The sequence below is a fragment of the Gobius niger genome (genome assembly GCF_951799975.1).
Source record: "Gobius niger genome assembly, chromosome: 20".
Taxonomy (NCBI): Eukaryota; Metazoa; Chordata; class Actinopteri; order Gobiiformes; family Gobiidae; genus Gobius; species Gobius niger.
Window position 1 is genome coordinate 21,717,828 of NC_136871.1, and position 16,213 is coordinate 21,734,040.

Genomic DNA, 16,213 nt, shown 5'->3' on the forward strand with positions numbered 1-16,213 from the left:
TATAATATCACAGGAGCAACCCTTTCACAGGCTTCACTTATGGTTCATATATTTGAATTTGAAACAAGGTTAAAAAAGATCTTTGTTCAATGGCATTTGACAATGTTTGAGTTTTAACCACCTTGTTGTTCTTGTGTATTATTGATAATATATATGCCAACAGTATATTGTGTCTTTTGTGTAATGCATTTTGGCCAAGCTGTAAAGTTTATGATCATTATTTGGAAGTGATTGGACAATGTTAATCTTAATTTTAGTGCTCAAAGTCCTTTAATCTGACCAAGCAGACTGTTTTTTACATTGTCAGTCACAAATTTTGGACACTTTTATGAGTCAGTAATTTGGCAGGTCAAGTGTGCTGAGAGAGAGGACGTTGAACTTTGTGACAGTTTTGTTTCATGTGGATAGGTCCAGCCTTACATACCGTAGATATTACTCATACAAACATTCGAAAATTCTGCATTTTGACGGTTACCGCAGTTACCACAATAGAATATTTAGCTGCACCAAATCAAGTTTAATTTTTGGACTGTTTAGAATGTTGTGATGACATGTGAACATCATTCTTCACTGTGCTCTAGACCAGTGGTTCCCAAAGGGGGGGTCGGGACAACTCGGGGGGTCACGAGGCCTTGGGTAGGGGTCCCCAGGTGAAACAAAAAAGAAAAATGCTACTGTTCTTAGTATATGTTTTAGTGTAAATCAGCCTATACTTAGTGAAATCATTCAATTATTACAAATAAAATGTTTAGATACATATTAACTTGATTATAAAATGTTTTTTTCTGGCCTAAAGTAGCGCAAGAGGCAATAACTTTATACAATGGGGGTCCCGAGTCGTTTAAGGGTCAATTTTGGGGTCCCAGCCATAAAAGTTTACCCCTTCTCTTGACAGCCTAGCTTTCACTATTACTTTATGCTTAATTCTGTCCACTGTTGTGCATTTAAAGAAAAATAATTCTAGCTATGTATATTTTTGTTTGTTTGTATATCACCTTTAAACTTGTCACTCTGTTGTGTAGTGGCCTGACTTGGTCCCACCCTGGCCCCGCGGTGGAGCTGGGGGTCGACTCGGTGGTGTTCGGCTGCGGAGGATCCTCACCAGGCGAAAGATGGCGACAGTCTGGAGGCTGCAGCAGAGCCTCTGGAGCTGATACCCGGACAGAAGAGGACTGAGTGAATACAACTTCTACACCTGAAACAAAGGTATTAGCTGACTCACAACAATGTCATGTTATTAATGGACGTGTCTTTACACAGATGTAGCTTTTGATCAGAGCAGCTAATCAACAGTTCCTTCTCAATGTTAGCACGTATCATCAGCTGTGGACAGTGCTACATGTCTTCTTTAGCTTTTTGGCTCAGATTTAGAAGGTGTAACATTTTAGATGGCAGTCTTTCTGTTATAATGCTAAACCAATGCATTTGCGTATATGATTCTTGGTTAATCGTTCTAAAGCAAATGTCAATTGCGCTTTATTGTGTTAGCGAAAGCAGCACTGATGCTAGCTAGCGTTAGCTCTAATGCTCGACAGACATTAGCGCTAGCCTGTCCTTTCTTTTTAAATCATTTCATGTTAAACAGTCCTGCGCTGATCTGTCTTCCAAAAGGCGTTTGCCAAAAGCGTCTTTATTTTTCGAAATAATTGGAAAATGATGCTGTTTGACTTGTAACACTGGCTGTTTGCTAATCGCTATTAGCATTGTATATTTGATTACATTGTGAGATTGGAATGCATCAATACGAGATGGGACCAGCTGCTTTGTCGGACACCACCCGTTTGTGCAATATGTTTCAGTAAGTGATGGGAAAGTAATTTAGATGAGGTGTTACGGTGCCACTGGTTTATTGTGGTAATACAGTATCTTGTTCATCATACAATTCCCTGTGCCTGTTACATTAACACCATTTAAAATAAAATAAAATAAAAACTGTATGTATGCCCTTTTGATGTAAAGGTAATGATTATAACAAAATAATGACATATTGTTTTGTAAAACATGATCTTGATGATATGTACTAACACCGATTGCCTATGTCTTTGCAGATAATGTCTCGTTCTCCTGACAGTGAGGATGGATGCTTTGTTGCCATGGATACAGAGGACAGTGGTACCGAGCCTGCTAGGATAACGGAGGAAGTCAATGAAAACACAGGGTCATACAGAAAGAAGGGGAACATGGACATTTTTGGCACTGGAGCTGGGAGGACAATGTTGGAGCTTCCAGAGGAAGTTTTGGAGTACATATTGTCTTTCTTATCACCCTACCAGGAGCAAAAGACTGCTGCGCTTGTGTGTAAGCAGTGGTATCGCCTCATTAAAGGTATGTTTCTAAAATAATTGGTTAAACCATTATTAGTAGATCTTTTTTTTTAATCAATAAATGAGCCTTCATTCACGATTTTTTTTCTTCTTCCACTTTAGGAGTAGCTTATCAGTGCTACCACGGTTTTCTGAGAGCTGTTCAGGAGGGAAATATCCAGTGGGAAAGTAGGACATACCCATATCCAGGAACTCCAATCACTCAACGCTTTTCGCACAGTAAGTATTTAACTTTTAATCTCTTTGGTCAATAAAGTTTTAAGAATTACTTTTATTTTTTTATCAAGTTTCTCATAAACAAAGTTAATTTAATCTGAGGAATAAGTAGAATGTATACAATTTTGAGAAATGTAATATCCCAGTTGGAAAATTAAATCTAGTGAAAGGTATATTGTTTTTTGTGCAGGTGCTTGCTATTACGACTCCAATCAGTCCATGTATGTGTTTGGGGGCTGCACTCAGAGTAGCTGCAACGCTGCCTTTAATGACCTATGGAGACTTGACCTTAACAGCAAAGAGTGGATCCGTCCCTTAGCGTCAGGTAGAAGTGTGTTGTAAAAGTTTACATTGGAATTCTTTATTACTGTATTACTAAATATGGATTTTGCAGGTTCATATCCTTCCCCTAAAGCTGGAGCCACTTTAGTAATGCACAAAGAGCTGTTGGTACTATTTGGTGGATGGACTCGGCCTAGTCCCTATCCACTGCATCAGCCTGAACGCTTTTTTGATGAAATCCACACATACTCACCTTCAAAAAACTGGTGAGAAGATTCATAGACGTATACCACAGGCATACATACTGATGCTATGGATGTTAATTAATTTGACTTGTATTAGGTGGAATTGTATAGTGACTACACATGGACCTCCACCTATGGCTGGCCACTCTTCATCTGTAATTGGAAACACTATGGTGGTTTTTGGAGGGTCACTTGGAGCTCGACAAATGTAAAGACTGCTCATGATTTTGTTTTGAAACTGTATTGACAGTTGGACATATCTTACTTAATGGTTTGGAATTGTTTTGTAGGAGTAATGAAGTTTGGGTTTTGGATCTCGAGCAATGGTCGTGGTCCAAACCTCTCATTTCGGGACCTTTGCCACACCCAAGAGGTGGCCAGTCTCAAGTAATTATCCACCTCATGTCATTTTAGAAACTTAATGTTATTAACAAGATGCTAATAGTTGTTGTTTGTTATAGATTGTGATAGATGATCAGACCTTGCTCATTTTGGGAGGTTGTGGTGGTCCAAATGCAGTAAGTGAAGTTTTACATACTTTGGCTATGTTTTTGTGACAGTCTTCCAAGTTATTATTTTTCTTTTTTCAGCTTCTCAAAGATGCCTGGCTCCTTCACATGGGCACACCACCATGGAGATGGCAACAGCTTCAGGTAGAAAATGAGGATCATGGTGCCCCTGAACTGTGGTGTCATCCAGCTTGTAAGGTAAGATTTTCTTTCTTTCTTTTTCGTTTATTTAATTGTATTTATTTATTTGAGCATACATTTTGCTCAAAAGGAGTAGGCTGTAGCAAGAAGCTTATGAGCGCTTACCACCAACTCAAAATGATAAAACATTTCATTTCACATAGTACAATCAATGTAAACAAAACAACAACAAGGAACAATGGCAAAAAAGATGAAGAACTTGTTTCCTTTCAGAACAGCTTATTGACGCAAACCAAACCCACAACCACTGTTTGAACTGTTCACATATTAACTCATGAAGCATTGCTGTTAGGTAGAAACACAATTGGTGTTGCAGTCTGAATGATCTTCCTCTTTCTCTACAGGTGGGCCAATGTGTGGTGGTTTTCTCACAAGCTCCATCGGGTCGTGCACCTCTCAGTCCAAGTCTAAACTCGCGACCATCCCCCATAAGTGCCACACCCGCTCCATTGGGTCCTGAACCCCCTTCGCTGCGTTCTCAATCGCCAGTTCGCAGCGGGGCTGCTGGGGTGGTCCTGGGAGCTTTGGAAGAGGCTCCATGTGTTAACGGTCGGTGGGGTACACTGCGGCCACGCCCCTCAGCCAGAGGAAGTGCCAAAGAAGGAAGTCCGTCTTCATCTCAACAGGCTTCTCCTTCACAAGCCCCAGATAGTCCTCCACTTCCCCCTCTGTTGAACGGCTCTTCCCCACCTCCTCGCAGCAGCCCGGCCCAGGCTGCATCTCCCCCCCTTCGCCTCCATACTCCTGCCTCTACAGACTATGGATGGGAGTCTCCTCCATCTGCCTCTCATCATTCAGAGCTTCCCACCACTAATGGTCTGCATACCCCTCCCTCAGGCTCCCCACGCACTCCGCCAGGGGCTGTATCCCCTGCTGCACTCCGACGTGGCCTAGAAGCGGTCAAAAACAAGTCATCTGTACCCTCTTCCTCCTCTGTGTCCCCTTCGTCCTCTCTTCAGAACCACGGAGCCTCTACTGGAGGCAGTGGAGGAGCAGGTCCCCCAGGAACTCCCCCGTCCTCTCATAGCCCTCCACAGGCAGCTGCTGCAGATGGACATGCTATTCCACCTATTGCACGACGGCTAGGGCACCACCCGCCTCAGAGCCTAAATGTAGGAAAGCCTCTTTATCAGTCACTTAACTGCAAGCCCATGCAGATGTATGTGTTGGATGTATCCAGGGCCAAGTCTGCTGGTGTGGTTTCCTGGAGAGTTTATGGAAACGGGACTCCCGCCGCTGTGACAGGACCTCCAGAGACCAGTTTGCACACTGTTGTACAGGGCAGAGGAGAGCTCATTATATTTGGAGGTCTAATGGACAAAAAGCAGAACGTGAAGTACTACCCTAAAACTAATGCCTTGTACTTTGTGCGTGCTAAAAGGTAATGCAGCAAGTAACAATTAGAAGACTGACACTACCACCTAGTGACTAAACAAGGGAACTGACACCTAAGGCCTTTTCGAGCATAAAGGATAAAGGAAAAGACTAGTGGATAATAACATTGCTGTTAGATGTATTATTGAATTCTCCATTATCCTAAAACCAACATCCAAAATAAAACTCTCCAGCTACACCTTGTTAAAACATGTTTGAATGAGCCCTGTGTATGGAACTTTAGATGTTACAGGGAATATTTGTGTTCCCAGCAATTATCCACCTGACTATAACATTGACTGTTTTCGCTGTACCCCTCATCTGGACGTTGAAAAACCTGGATGATGTTGGAAGAGAACTCCTTTGCTTTTTGTATCCTCTTTCGGCCTGCAAAGTTTACAAGTGTGAGTGCGAGTGAGCGTGCACGGACGGTGGTTATGTTGTTGACTAATGTGTGTTGGGGGCCATGAGTGGTGGCACTGTACTATATCAACATAGTTAAACAATAAAGGCCTCACATGTCTGCTCTAATTTAGTCCTCACATTATTTGGTTGGTATCTGGTTTAGATGTGGTTTCTAGCTTTGCTTTAAACATGACTTTTGTTGATTGTGGCACTCAGAATTAATTGTATGGAAACACAGTTACACATCAAAACATTTTCACCAGCTTATTGCATATTATGATAGTATAGCAGTTCATATCGCAAAATTAAAGCACGATAGACAAAGGTTTTTAACCGTTCAATCTGTTTTTAACCTGTGACAAATTGACATTCTGTTGTATGCAAGTTTGAAATAAACAAAGAATATACATCTATATTCAGGTTAATCATTTGTGAAAGATGCTTTCCCAAAACCTATCTATAATTTGGGACATTTTTGCCAAGCCTCCCTCCTCCTCTCTGACCAACAATAACCTTTTACCCAGAGAAATTCTATAGGAGCAGAGCAGGGGCAGCTAAGAAAGCAGCCATTTGATTCGCACAGAACCAGGCATATGTGAGGTGTCGGGCGGAACTGCGTTGGCATTGGCTCTGAGCTTGTCCAGGGGAGGAGACTTTGACAATGAATGTGCTGAAGACACATGTTTACAGTGATGTGAGAGAGGAAGAATGGATATGAACGGGATCTCAAAACGAAGTGAGTTCAAGTTCATGAACAACAGATCATTTTTATGATAAAGAAGCACATTACAGGAAAATGTGTGCATAACCTGTTTATAGCTAAAATCTGTTGACTAGACAAGTCTTGACTAGACTTGTATGTGACTTCGACATAGAGTGGGTTCAGGAAGTGTTCATATTAATAACCAGGTTGTTACTGTTGTGTAAGTTTAATACGGAAGTTGTTTATATTATGTTTTTATTCGTTAAAATAAAGCCTTTCTGTGTCATGGACAACAGACCTGCACGTGAATGTTCAAAACAGCAGAGCTCAGACTTCTGAGTTATTAGTTATTTTAACTTGTCTAATTTCTTCTTTTAATGTGTTATTGTAGTGTACACATTTTACACTTCTTGAATCCACTGCACGTTGGCTGATCTATAATATAGATCTAGTTCTCGCTTGACTTTAGCATGGGATAAACAGCAGCCTTTTTGACATGAAATGTTACACCCAGTCTCCACCCTTTAACTATCAATGATATGTGCTTTGTCTATTTAGCAAAACATGTGACTTGTTGTGATGGTTTGTTTTTATAGGTGTATAAGTCATGCACTGATGCCGTTTGTACCTGGACTTAGGAAAAAGAACGGCGCACGCCCAGATGCAAAATGGATTTTGTGCCTACTCCGCACTGTCCAAAGTTTGAAAGTCTGGAGATCAATTCTTAGTGAGGAATGACACAGTTTTCTCAAGACCCATCAAAAGACTCTCCCCCCAGGATGGTGTCTACTATCACTCCAGTGTCCCATGAGCAATCACTGCCCCCTCCAGTTGCTTGGCCTCCCTTGGACTTTGCCATGGGCGCACTGGCCTGTTGTGCTGCCTGTGTATTCACCAACCCCCTGGAGGTGGTCAAAACCCGACTGCAGCTTCAGGGAGAGCTCCGCTCCCGAGGGTCCTACCATAGACATTACCGCGGAGTGTTCCAGGCCCTGTGGATGGTGGGACGAACCGATGGGGTAAAGGGGCTCCAGAAGGGCCTGTCTGTGGGACTGATCTATCAAGGAGTGATGAACGGAGTGAGGTTAGGAACATACTCGTACTGTGAGGCTCTGGGCAGCACCTCTTTTCATGGAGGGAGTCTCCTGTCGGGAGCTCTGGCTGGGGCTCTGGGTGCCTTTATTGCTTCACCAGCATATTTGGTAAGTTCATGCTTGCCAGTCTTCTGATATTTTATAATAACTCCTGAACATAATATCTTGCCCTATTGTTTAACATAAAGAATAGAGCAAGCTCAATGCTTATTTCCATGCACCTCACTGAACATATCTGACTGTACATTGGCACACATTCCATTAGTTTGGAATATTGTACTTTGATCTTGACACTGTGGGAATTACTGAGCACAAACACAATGTAATTTAAGTACACAATGTCAACACTGTGTCAAATGTCAAAATCTATTTTTATCAAGGGGGCGTGAGAGCGAAAGATCAAGAGTTGGGTTTGTCAACAATTTGTCTCAAATCACTAATATTGTTATTTTCTCAAACGTTACTGTTTTTATGCATTATGTTAAAGGACGTTTAGCAGGACAGTGATTTCCTTCAAAGTATGACACTTTACTTTCACTTGCATGTAATTACATGTTTAACCAAAGCACTGTATATACCATGTCCCATTTCCCCCCCACGTGTCCATTACAGACATGTGTCGTTGTTATTGAATGTTGTTTATTGTAAAGGCTGGTTGTTTAATATTAGTCCATAATTCTGTACATATACATCTATGTATACATATCAAATGTATTGATGATATGCCCATATAATTTAAGCCTTTAATATTATCATGGACAAGTCTGGATTGTTTTTTTGATACAAATACAGATATTGAAACATTTTCTTTTGCTTTCATACAGGTGAAGACACATCTGCAGGCTCAGACTGTGCACGCCATAGCTGTGGGACACCAGCACAACCATTTAGTAAGAAATTATGATCCAAATTCACACTTCCAAAAAGATAATCACAGTGATGAAAACCACCACAGTGTCTGCATTGTTCTTGCTTCTTAGGGTGTGTCAGATGCTTTTGTCACTATTTACCGGAGAGATGGCCTGATTGGTTTATGGAGGGGTGTGAATGGGGCAGTGCCTCGTGTAATGGTAGGATCAGCTGCTCAACTCGCCACCTTCACCTCAGCCAAGGAATGGGTGTCACAGAGCCAGGTAGGAAACTATTCATGCACTTGAGCGTGTGTCATGGAACAAACTGTTAAGTATCAAGTTGATTTATGATGTACAAGCACTTAACTTACAAAAAATAGATTCAAAGTCAATACACAATAAACTTGTATGCCAGCAAATGATATGGACGTAAAGGGACATTTCTGCAGTAACAGTTAAAGGTTATCTCTGTAGGATGAGCTCTTAGTGGTTGAAAAATGTCACTACAACCTCGGTTGCCTTGAACTGCATCTGAGGACACAAGCACGTTTCACGAGTTTATGTGGACATGTCGTAGCTCATCTGAAAGTTGGTTCAGATGAGCAGTCATCTGATGCAGTCACTTTAAAGGCCTTACGCCCATGTTTTTGTTAACAAACAATAATACAGGGAGCATGTAAATTAGACCGGAGGTTACTTTTGAATAATTCTACTCAGGTAGAAGTAAAAAATAGGGACCCAAACCATTACTCAAGTAGGAGTAAAAAAAAGTAACTGGTTGAGTATAAAATTCATGTTTCAGTAGTGACATAATAATGTGGAAATTATAATATTATCAAATAAAATACAAAAAGCACATATAAAAAGAAATCATTACGAATAATTAAGTAACAAAACACAAAATGCATAATTTTTATGTGTCAAAATTAAGACTTGTCACTTAAAGATTTACTCACAGTGGCACGAGATACTTATACAGATATTTCATTTTAATATTACTCAAGTAGAAGTAAAAAGTACTGTATGTGTATTTGAATAAATGTAACTGAGTGAGTGCTACTTAATGATTCTATTATAATCTACAAAAGTGACGCTCAAACAGTTACTCAGTACTCACAGTACTCACAGTACTCACAGTACTCAAGTACGATTTTCTCCAGCCAGGTACATTTTTATTCTTACTTGAGTAAATATTGGGGCCACTACTTTTTAAACAATTCCAAAGCAACATTACTCTCTGGCTACTCTACTCACCTCTGGTTACCAAAAGCTTTAAAGCGTTATGAATGTTTTCTTCCTTTCTTACAGTTGTTTTGTTCAAACAAATTCCTGATCGTCCTGATAGCTGCTATGGTTAGTGGAGTCGCTGTGGCAATCTCCATGACTCCATTTGATGTCATCAGTACGAGACTCTACAATCAGCCCGTGGATGAATTACGAAGGGTAATAAAGCTTTGAATTTAAGTAAAAGACATTCAATTATGGGAAACATTTAGGCATCTCTATTACACACTAAATCATTGATAACTTGAAAAAAACAACAGAGCAGCTTGAGTCTTGCCTTCTATTTGTGATTTCTGATGTACCTGTATGCTCTTTCTATTGAGAAACACTTCACTTCCCATTGGGACTATATGTTTCTAGATTTTGCTCTAATTATCTGTTAGACAGTGAATTACATGAGTATTTCACTGTAAGTAACTAACATAGTGTGTAAAGTTGAATTAATTTGTGACTTGATTTGTCTTGTTTTTAAGCAGTTCTGTTTTCCAGGGTCGCCTGTACCACGGATTTTCAGACTGTTTGCTCAAAGTGTGTCAGACAGAGGGCGTCCTGGGGCTGTACAAAGGGATGGGGCCCGTGTTTCTGCGCTTGGCGCCACACACAGTACTCAGTATGGTGTTCTGGGACGTGATGAGACAACAGGTCCTGAAGAATCAACGTGGAGGAAGTTAAAGCCCAGTCTGCGCAAGCTGAGCCAAATGTTGGCATGTCACAATAGGTTCATGTGGAGTTATAAGATTCTAAAGGACCTATTCCTTTCAAAGTGAGGTGGCTGGCAGCTAAAAGGGACATGAATAAAAAAAAAAAAAGCAGATATATTAACCTGGCTGGCTAATCACTCTGTGCTTTCAGAGTGTACAGGATTTATATCTACAGGTGTGATAGTTGACAGTTTACGGGACTACAACCCATTTAAATAATTGATAATGGCAAACTACTAACTTAATATTTCATTGTATTTGATGCAAGCACTTCCCTAGAGACTTTTACATGATTTAATATGAAGGGTTTACGCCTCTGTGATGTATTTGTATGTATGCGAAAGTGCAACTAGTTATGTTCAGGGACACAGATTGTCTACATTTTAAAGTAGATATTCAAAGCTGCTGAAACACTGACTGCCTTATTCATGAACATCTGTCCTTGTTTGCTTTGCTAATACTTTAGCTACGGGAACAAAGACAATAATAATAAAGTTTTGATATGAAATGTGTTACTTGTATACGTATTATTGCAGTGCTCTCTAACAATGGTGATTAAATAGCAATACAGAAGAATATTTTCATTTCTTGTGGTCCATTTTTTTTTTAACTTTAAGATTGTTTTGAAGCATGATTTCATACATAAAACATGATTTAAATGATAATGTATCTTACAATAAATGTCACTGTGCTATTAGATTTTGTCACCACTAAATTCTCCGTCACTCAAGTTATAGAGTACTGTCAGTATGTCAAGAAGCTTAAAAACCGTCATCATCCACTGTTTTATTCAATCACATTACAAAGTTCTCTCTATGAGGTCAGTGGTAGCATTATTGATCGGTTATTGGGATGAGCATTTTTCAAACTGCTGTGATTGTATCTTGATTAGCCTGAAGTTAATCAGTTTTGAGTGTGTTGCAGTGGAGAACAGACACATGAATCTATGTTGACCTTTGGAGTTTGATCCTCTACAGGAGGGACACAGAGGCTACAGGATAACAAAGGTTGGGCTCAGTTATGTTTCGTATTCATTGATCGGTGAAGTTTTCAACCTGAAGTGGGAGTTAGTTAGCTGTTTTTGATTGTCCATCTTGTGAGGAATCATGTTTTTCCTTTTCACGTGGATATTTGGACCCATGCTAGAGTCAAAACCAGTCGACTGCTTATTACAAGGTATGTTTGTCTTGCATTTTCAACACGCTGTGGACATAATGGAGTGCTCAAAGGGAAAGAGAAAACTAAGTGTGCGTCATATTATGTGACACTTTGATGAAGCTGTATTCAAAATCCTATCACTTTTTTGTGCTTTAATTCAACACTTATTTCTGAGCATGCAAAATCACGCATTCTCTGCTGGCCCAAAGGGGGCACGAATTAAGGTTTGAGTAAAACTAAACACAACAGCTTTCAGGCATTGGTATGAGATGATTTGCCACGACTTGCATTTTGAACACTGTAACGATCCGAATGAATCTGTTGAAGATGTTTGGACATGACTCATAAAAGTACTCAAACCTGCATGACTGAAATGAAACACAAGGCCATGTCTGTTTTTCATTAGACGGTATTTTAAGGTGAAAATAATGGAACAATTAGCACGGTTGCAAACACCTGAAATCATTGTAACACCACATTGGTTGAAAGTGCTCAGAGGTCCTTGGTGTTTTTTTTAAGTTCAGTGAGGGGTCCCCTGGGTTATAGGAGGGTCAGGGTAAAGTTCGGGGTATCTATTATGCTGGTTTCCAACGAATTTGGCATCTAAGTCCTGTGGGTTGATTTAGGACCATTTTGATGTGCTGAATCCAAAAATCACATTGGTTTCGCTCAATCGACCGAATCTTTTAGCCAAAGGATATTATCTTTTTAATGTCTTCCATCCTGGTGCCTGTCTGTCCAAGATTAGGAGGAGATTAGGGTTTGGTTGCAACATCATTTGCAGTTGCGCATATATTTTGGTACAAAAAACCTGGCCTGATAAAGAAAAAAAAGATGCCATTTTCAGATTCTGCATTGCAATAATGTTCTGCATCAGTTCGATCTTGTGGACACCTCACAACAGTATTGTTTTGTAACCCAGTGTCATTGTGTGTGTTTGTAGGCTTTGTTGGAGCATGTGGAGTATCTGTACTATGCAGCTTAATAAGAGTCTATCACTTCAGGGAGATGTGTGGGTATGTCACAATCCTTTACAGAAATGATGAATAGCATAGTCATCGTAATTGTGAAATTGACTAACACCTTCATACATTTCCCACAGTGAGAATGACTCTGAAAGCCGTAATAAGTCGTCATCATTACTTGCCAGTGGTCTTGGAGGGCAGTGGAAATCGTCTCTTCAGTTCTGGGCTCTGGCTCTGCTCTTGGCTGTGGTCGGGTCCAGGGTTTCCTCTCTGATCCTGTTGGAGTTCATACTGAGAGCACTGACGGCTTGGGCCTCAACAGTAAGTATACGAGATACGATGAAAACAAACACAGTATAGTGGGTTGAGAGCATTCTACATTTTTAACTCTATTAGGAAACAGTCTAAAGACACTAAATCAGCTTATTTTCTATTGGTAAAACTCCTAAAATATATGATAACAATGAACAAAGGAATAATAATAAGGGTATGAAAACTTCCCAGACCCACTGCATATTGTCAGCCTTGACACTTTTGCAATTGCACTTACAGGAGTCTCATGATGCAAAGCTGGATCTGCTCTTGGTCCAGTGTCAGTTCTCCCTGGGTTGCGGTCTCACTTGCACTCTAGTCTACATCCACCAGGGGGCGCCACACAGCACCTTAGGCTTGGTTTTGGCAGCAGCTCTGAGTTGGGCATTGGCAAGCTACTGCCTCGGTTTGTGGAGACATGTGGCCAAGCTGTATCCTCTGCACAGCAAGGAGCGTTACTGTGGGAAGTGCATCACCCTCCAGACCTCAGGACACGGCATACTGGCCACACTCCAGAGAGTGGTCATCCTGGCCTTTGCTCTGGCTGCTGCGGTCTCCACTGCCACTGTGTTTGAAAACTTCCTGTCCCAGAAGGATGCCCTGAAGCTCTGGACTCCCCTCACACTCTGTTACACACTGCTGGTGGTCTATATTCAAGGTAAAATACGAGTTAGTAGTAAAGCAGCTGCTTGTACTGAGTTCTGTTTATACTGTTGTTGTGTCCTTGGGCAAGACACTTCACACACCTTGCCTAAGTTTGAGGTGGTGACTGACTGAGTGACTGGCAGTGGTCGGAAAGGCCGATGACGAGATTGGAAGCCAAATTGCCAATCAACCATCGGGTTTATCTAGGCCTGTCACGATAACAAATATGAAGTTCGATATATTGAAGCAGGAAAGTATCGAGATAAACAATGTTATTGACTCTAATGATACTCAATACTGTCAACTCTCAGGCATAAAAATGACAGTAAACCTTTGCTCTAAAAGTGCATCATAATATCCTAAAATACCACACAAGCTGCAGTAAACATGAAATATAATGTAACTCAATTTGCTTCAGTGAAAAATCTTTTACAAAGACAGAATGGGGGGAAATGCTAATAAATGTACAAACGATAAAGATTGAGCCCAAAACTGTATCGTTTATCAGCTTTTATTGAACGATAAGTCGATATAGTAATTATCGCGACAGCCTGGGTATATCGTGAAACACAATGCAAGTGTAAGTCATCGTGATGGAAAAGTTGAAGTGCCAGAGCAGAAGGTTCATTTTAGGAGCGACGAGGACACTCTTGGGTGCTGTTGATGGTGCAACTACCCTCTACGCAGGGGCGGATCTAGAGGGGTGGCAGCTGCTACCCCAAGTAAAGGTCTTGCCACCCCAGCTGCCACCCCGGGGCTCACTCTCAGTTAGTATTTTTTTTGACCGGACAAAGAATTATAACAATTTCATAGCTAAATAAGGAGCCAGGTGCAGCTCCTGTGGCTCCCGAGTTGATGATTTTCTGTTTGTTTGTTTGTTATTATTATTAGTTGTTGTTTTTTTTACAAAAGTTAAAGCCTGCATCTAAACAGAAAAATTGCCTTATGATCAAGCAAAACTTGCGTACCCCCGATATAAACATTCGACATTACCACCCCAGAAATGATCCCTGACACTGCTTGCCACCCCATGATATTGTTTCTAGATCCGCCCCTGCCTCTACACACAAAAATAACAACGCTCCTTTTTAATGTTTCTGATACAATTGAAGAGAAGATGCAGCAAAGATTGTGCATATGACAGGTTTTAAAGCTTTTGAAAACATGACCTATTTAGATGAATAGCATCTGTCGGTAAATAATAATATTTTTTCTTTTAGTGAAGCAACAATTCAATGAGGAAATGTTGGGCAGAAAAGATATCTTTATTTGAATTTTTCAGCTGCTGACAGGAAGTGACCATAGAAATATAGAGGAAGGTAACATTCCATAGCAGTTTGACTCATGTCCCATTGACTTAACATGGTCGGCACGGCAACAGTTTAAAATTGTTTAACTTCTTGTATCTAAAACTATAAACATCACAGAAATGGCCAAACTAAAGAAAGCTGGGTACAATCTTTAGCAAAATTTTAAATATAATCGTATTAACTATGTTATTGCAAAAATTGTGTCTAATGTGTCATATACACTTTAACAGTCAACAAATTTACAGCAGGCATTCGATTGTTGTGTTGATATTGTATGTTTTTCTTTGCAGATGGACAGAATCAGCAAACCGCAACTGAGGCCCTGATCCATTCTGTCGTGGTGCGGCTCGGAGCCCTCTTCGTCCTGATGTTAACTGTAGGAGACTGGACAGATGTTCTCCATGTCCTCATCGCATTTTTGGGGGAAGCAGTTTGTTTACTCCCCTCTCAAGACATACTCGAGGTCGTGCAAACGGTATGTGGCGACAATTTGATTTACAATTTCATCCAAAGCTACAAAAATCAAAAAATAAAGCATAACGATGAGTTTTTGTTGTTTAAGACGCAAGAAGAAACCAGCTATCTAATGTCCAAATATGGCAACAGCTCCAAATCTAATCCCACGAGGAAATTCAAAATCTCAACAAGTGACAGACAATTTTCAACATCGACCTCTTCAAGAAGACAGGATTTTGATACATGAACTTCATTGACAGATACACTATATTATCTATGATTGTGTGGACATGTAAAGGGCAGATGTGACATTTCTAAAATATGGCTACTTTGTGCAGAGTACACCGTGATCATTGGTTACAGGGTTTACACATGAAACACATTCACCTTGCGTGTCATTTTATCTGTAATGAAGTGTTTTAAAATGAGAGTGCATTAACTTAACAATAAATATGTAACTTATTCATTTCTTTCTATTTCGCGTTTTGGGATGTGTCATGAAGATTATTATTTCATGCACTTTAAATTATAATGAAAAAGGATTTAGTAACAAAAATAGTGTAATGTTGTGGACTGTTTCATGTATCTGGATGAGCCACTGTAAACCATTGAGTTACTTACAGTTTCCTAGATAACTCAAAATGATGGGAAAGTCTTTAATGCATGAAACATAGCGCTCATTAGGTACACCAGCATATTAGCAATAAAAGTGGGTAACCCCAAAATTTGGACCAATGAGGTTGAAACCCCTACTCAGCTCTGATGTGAACATTTTCTGGGGGACTTTCTTCCTGCGACTTGGCCTGGATTTCCTCTCCCCAAGTCCATTTCCTTTCCAGCTGCCGATGTGAAACTCCCATCATGTGGCTCTATCCGATGTGCTGTAGTCTGTCCTGTGGAAAGTGATCAGATGAAGGAGGGGGAGCGGCATGCGGGGGAACTGAGTGAAGTTCAGAGAGTTTTATGAGGTTTCTGGGTGCTTAGGGGGCGGGGCGAGGGGGGTCGGAGGATTGTGTCATCACGAAGCATGCTCCCTCCTGCAGCCATGACATCACTGCAGCATTCCTTTGCACAGAACTGGAACAACACCGGCCCCCATCAGTCTCCTCTTAACCCTTTCTCCCACAATCAGGACTTTTGCACTTTCGTACCCGCACATACTTTACAATGCCTGTAAA

General features: G+C 40.6%; 3 protein-coding genes across 3 annotated transcripts; all 3 read left to right on the top strand.

The window, feature by feature from the left end:
* The first annotated feature begins 1,046 nt into the window (after positions 1–1,046).
* Positions 1,047–5,682, top strand: fbxo42 (F-box protein 42). Its single transcript, XM_079578619.1, has 10 exons — positions 1,047–1,206; positions 2,049–2,325; positions 2,427–2,543; positions 2,731–2,865; positions 2,935–3,088; positions 3,165–3,275; positions 3,358–3,454; positions 3,529–3,585; positions 3,658–3,774; positions 4,122–5,682. Exons 2-10 carry the CDS (start codon positions 2,052–2,054, stop codon positions 5,160–5,162), a joined length of 2,103 nt encoding a protein of 700 aa, XP_079434745.1. The 5' UTR covers positions 1,047–1,206; positions 2,049–2,051; the 3' UTR covers positions 5,163–5,682.
* Positions 5,683–6,005: 323 nt separating this feature from the next.
* slc25a34 (solute carrier family 25 member 34) lies at positions 6,006–10,592 on the top strand. Its single transcript, XM_079578623.1, has 6 exons — positions 6,006–6,292; positions 6,856–7,461; positions 8,178–8,243; positions 8,334–8,486; positions 9,513–9,647; positions 9,978–10,592. The coding sequence occupies exons 2-6, from the start codon at positions 6,994–6,996 to the stop codon at positions 10,158–10,160; spliced, it is 1,005 nt and encodes a 334-aa protein (XP_079434749.1). The 5' UTR covers positions 6,006–6,292; positions 6,856–6,993; the 3' UTR covers positions 10,161–10,592.
* A 703-nt stretch (positions 10,593–11,295) lies between these two features.
* tmem82 (transmembrane protein 82) lies at positions 11,296–15,282 on the top strand (the record flags this gene model as incomplete). Its single annotated transcript, XM_079578646.1, has 6 exons — positions 11,296–11,365; positions 12,291–12,363; positions 12,450–12,633; positions 12,865–13,282; positions 14,870–15,054; positions 15,142–15,282. 6 exons carry the CDS (start codon positions 11,296–11,298, stop codon positions 15,280–15,282), a joined length of 1,071 nt encoding a protein of 356 aa, XP_079434772.1.
* Between the last annotated feature and the right edge of the window lie 931 nt (positions 15,283–16,213).

Bases quoted from the DNA above. Each gene is read 5' to 3' on its own strand.
- fbxo42 (XM_079578619.1), top strand. From the start codon at position 2,052: ATGTCTCGTTCTCCTGACAGTGAGGATGGATGCTTTGTTGCCATGGAT. The intron at 3,089-3,164 runs GTGAGAAGATTC...GACTTGTATTAG, and splicing joins TACTCACCTTCAAAAAACTG to GTGGAATTGTATAGTGACTA. The intron at 3,775-4,121 runs GTAAGATTTTCT...CTTTCTCTACAG, and splicing joins GGTGTCATCCAGCTTGTAAG to GTGGGCCAATGTGTGGTGGT.
- slc25a34 (XM_079578623.1), top strand. From the start codon at position 6,994: ATGACACAGTTTTCTCAAGACCCATCAAAAGACTCTCCCCCCAGGATG. The intron at 8,244-8,333 runs GTAAGAAATTAT...CTTGCTTCTTAG, and splicing joins GACACCAGCACAACCATTTA to GGTGTGTCAGATGCTTTTGT. The intron at 9,648-9,977 runs GTAATAAAGCTT...TCTGTTTTCCAG, and splicing joins CCGTGGATGAATTACGAAGG to GGTCGCCTGTACCACGGATT.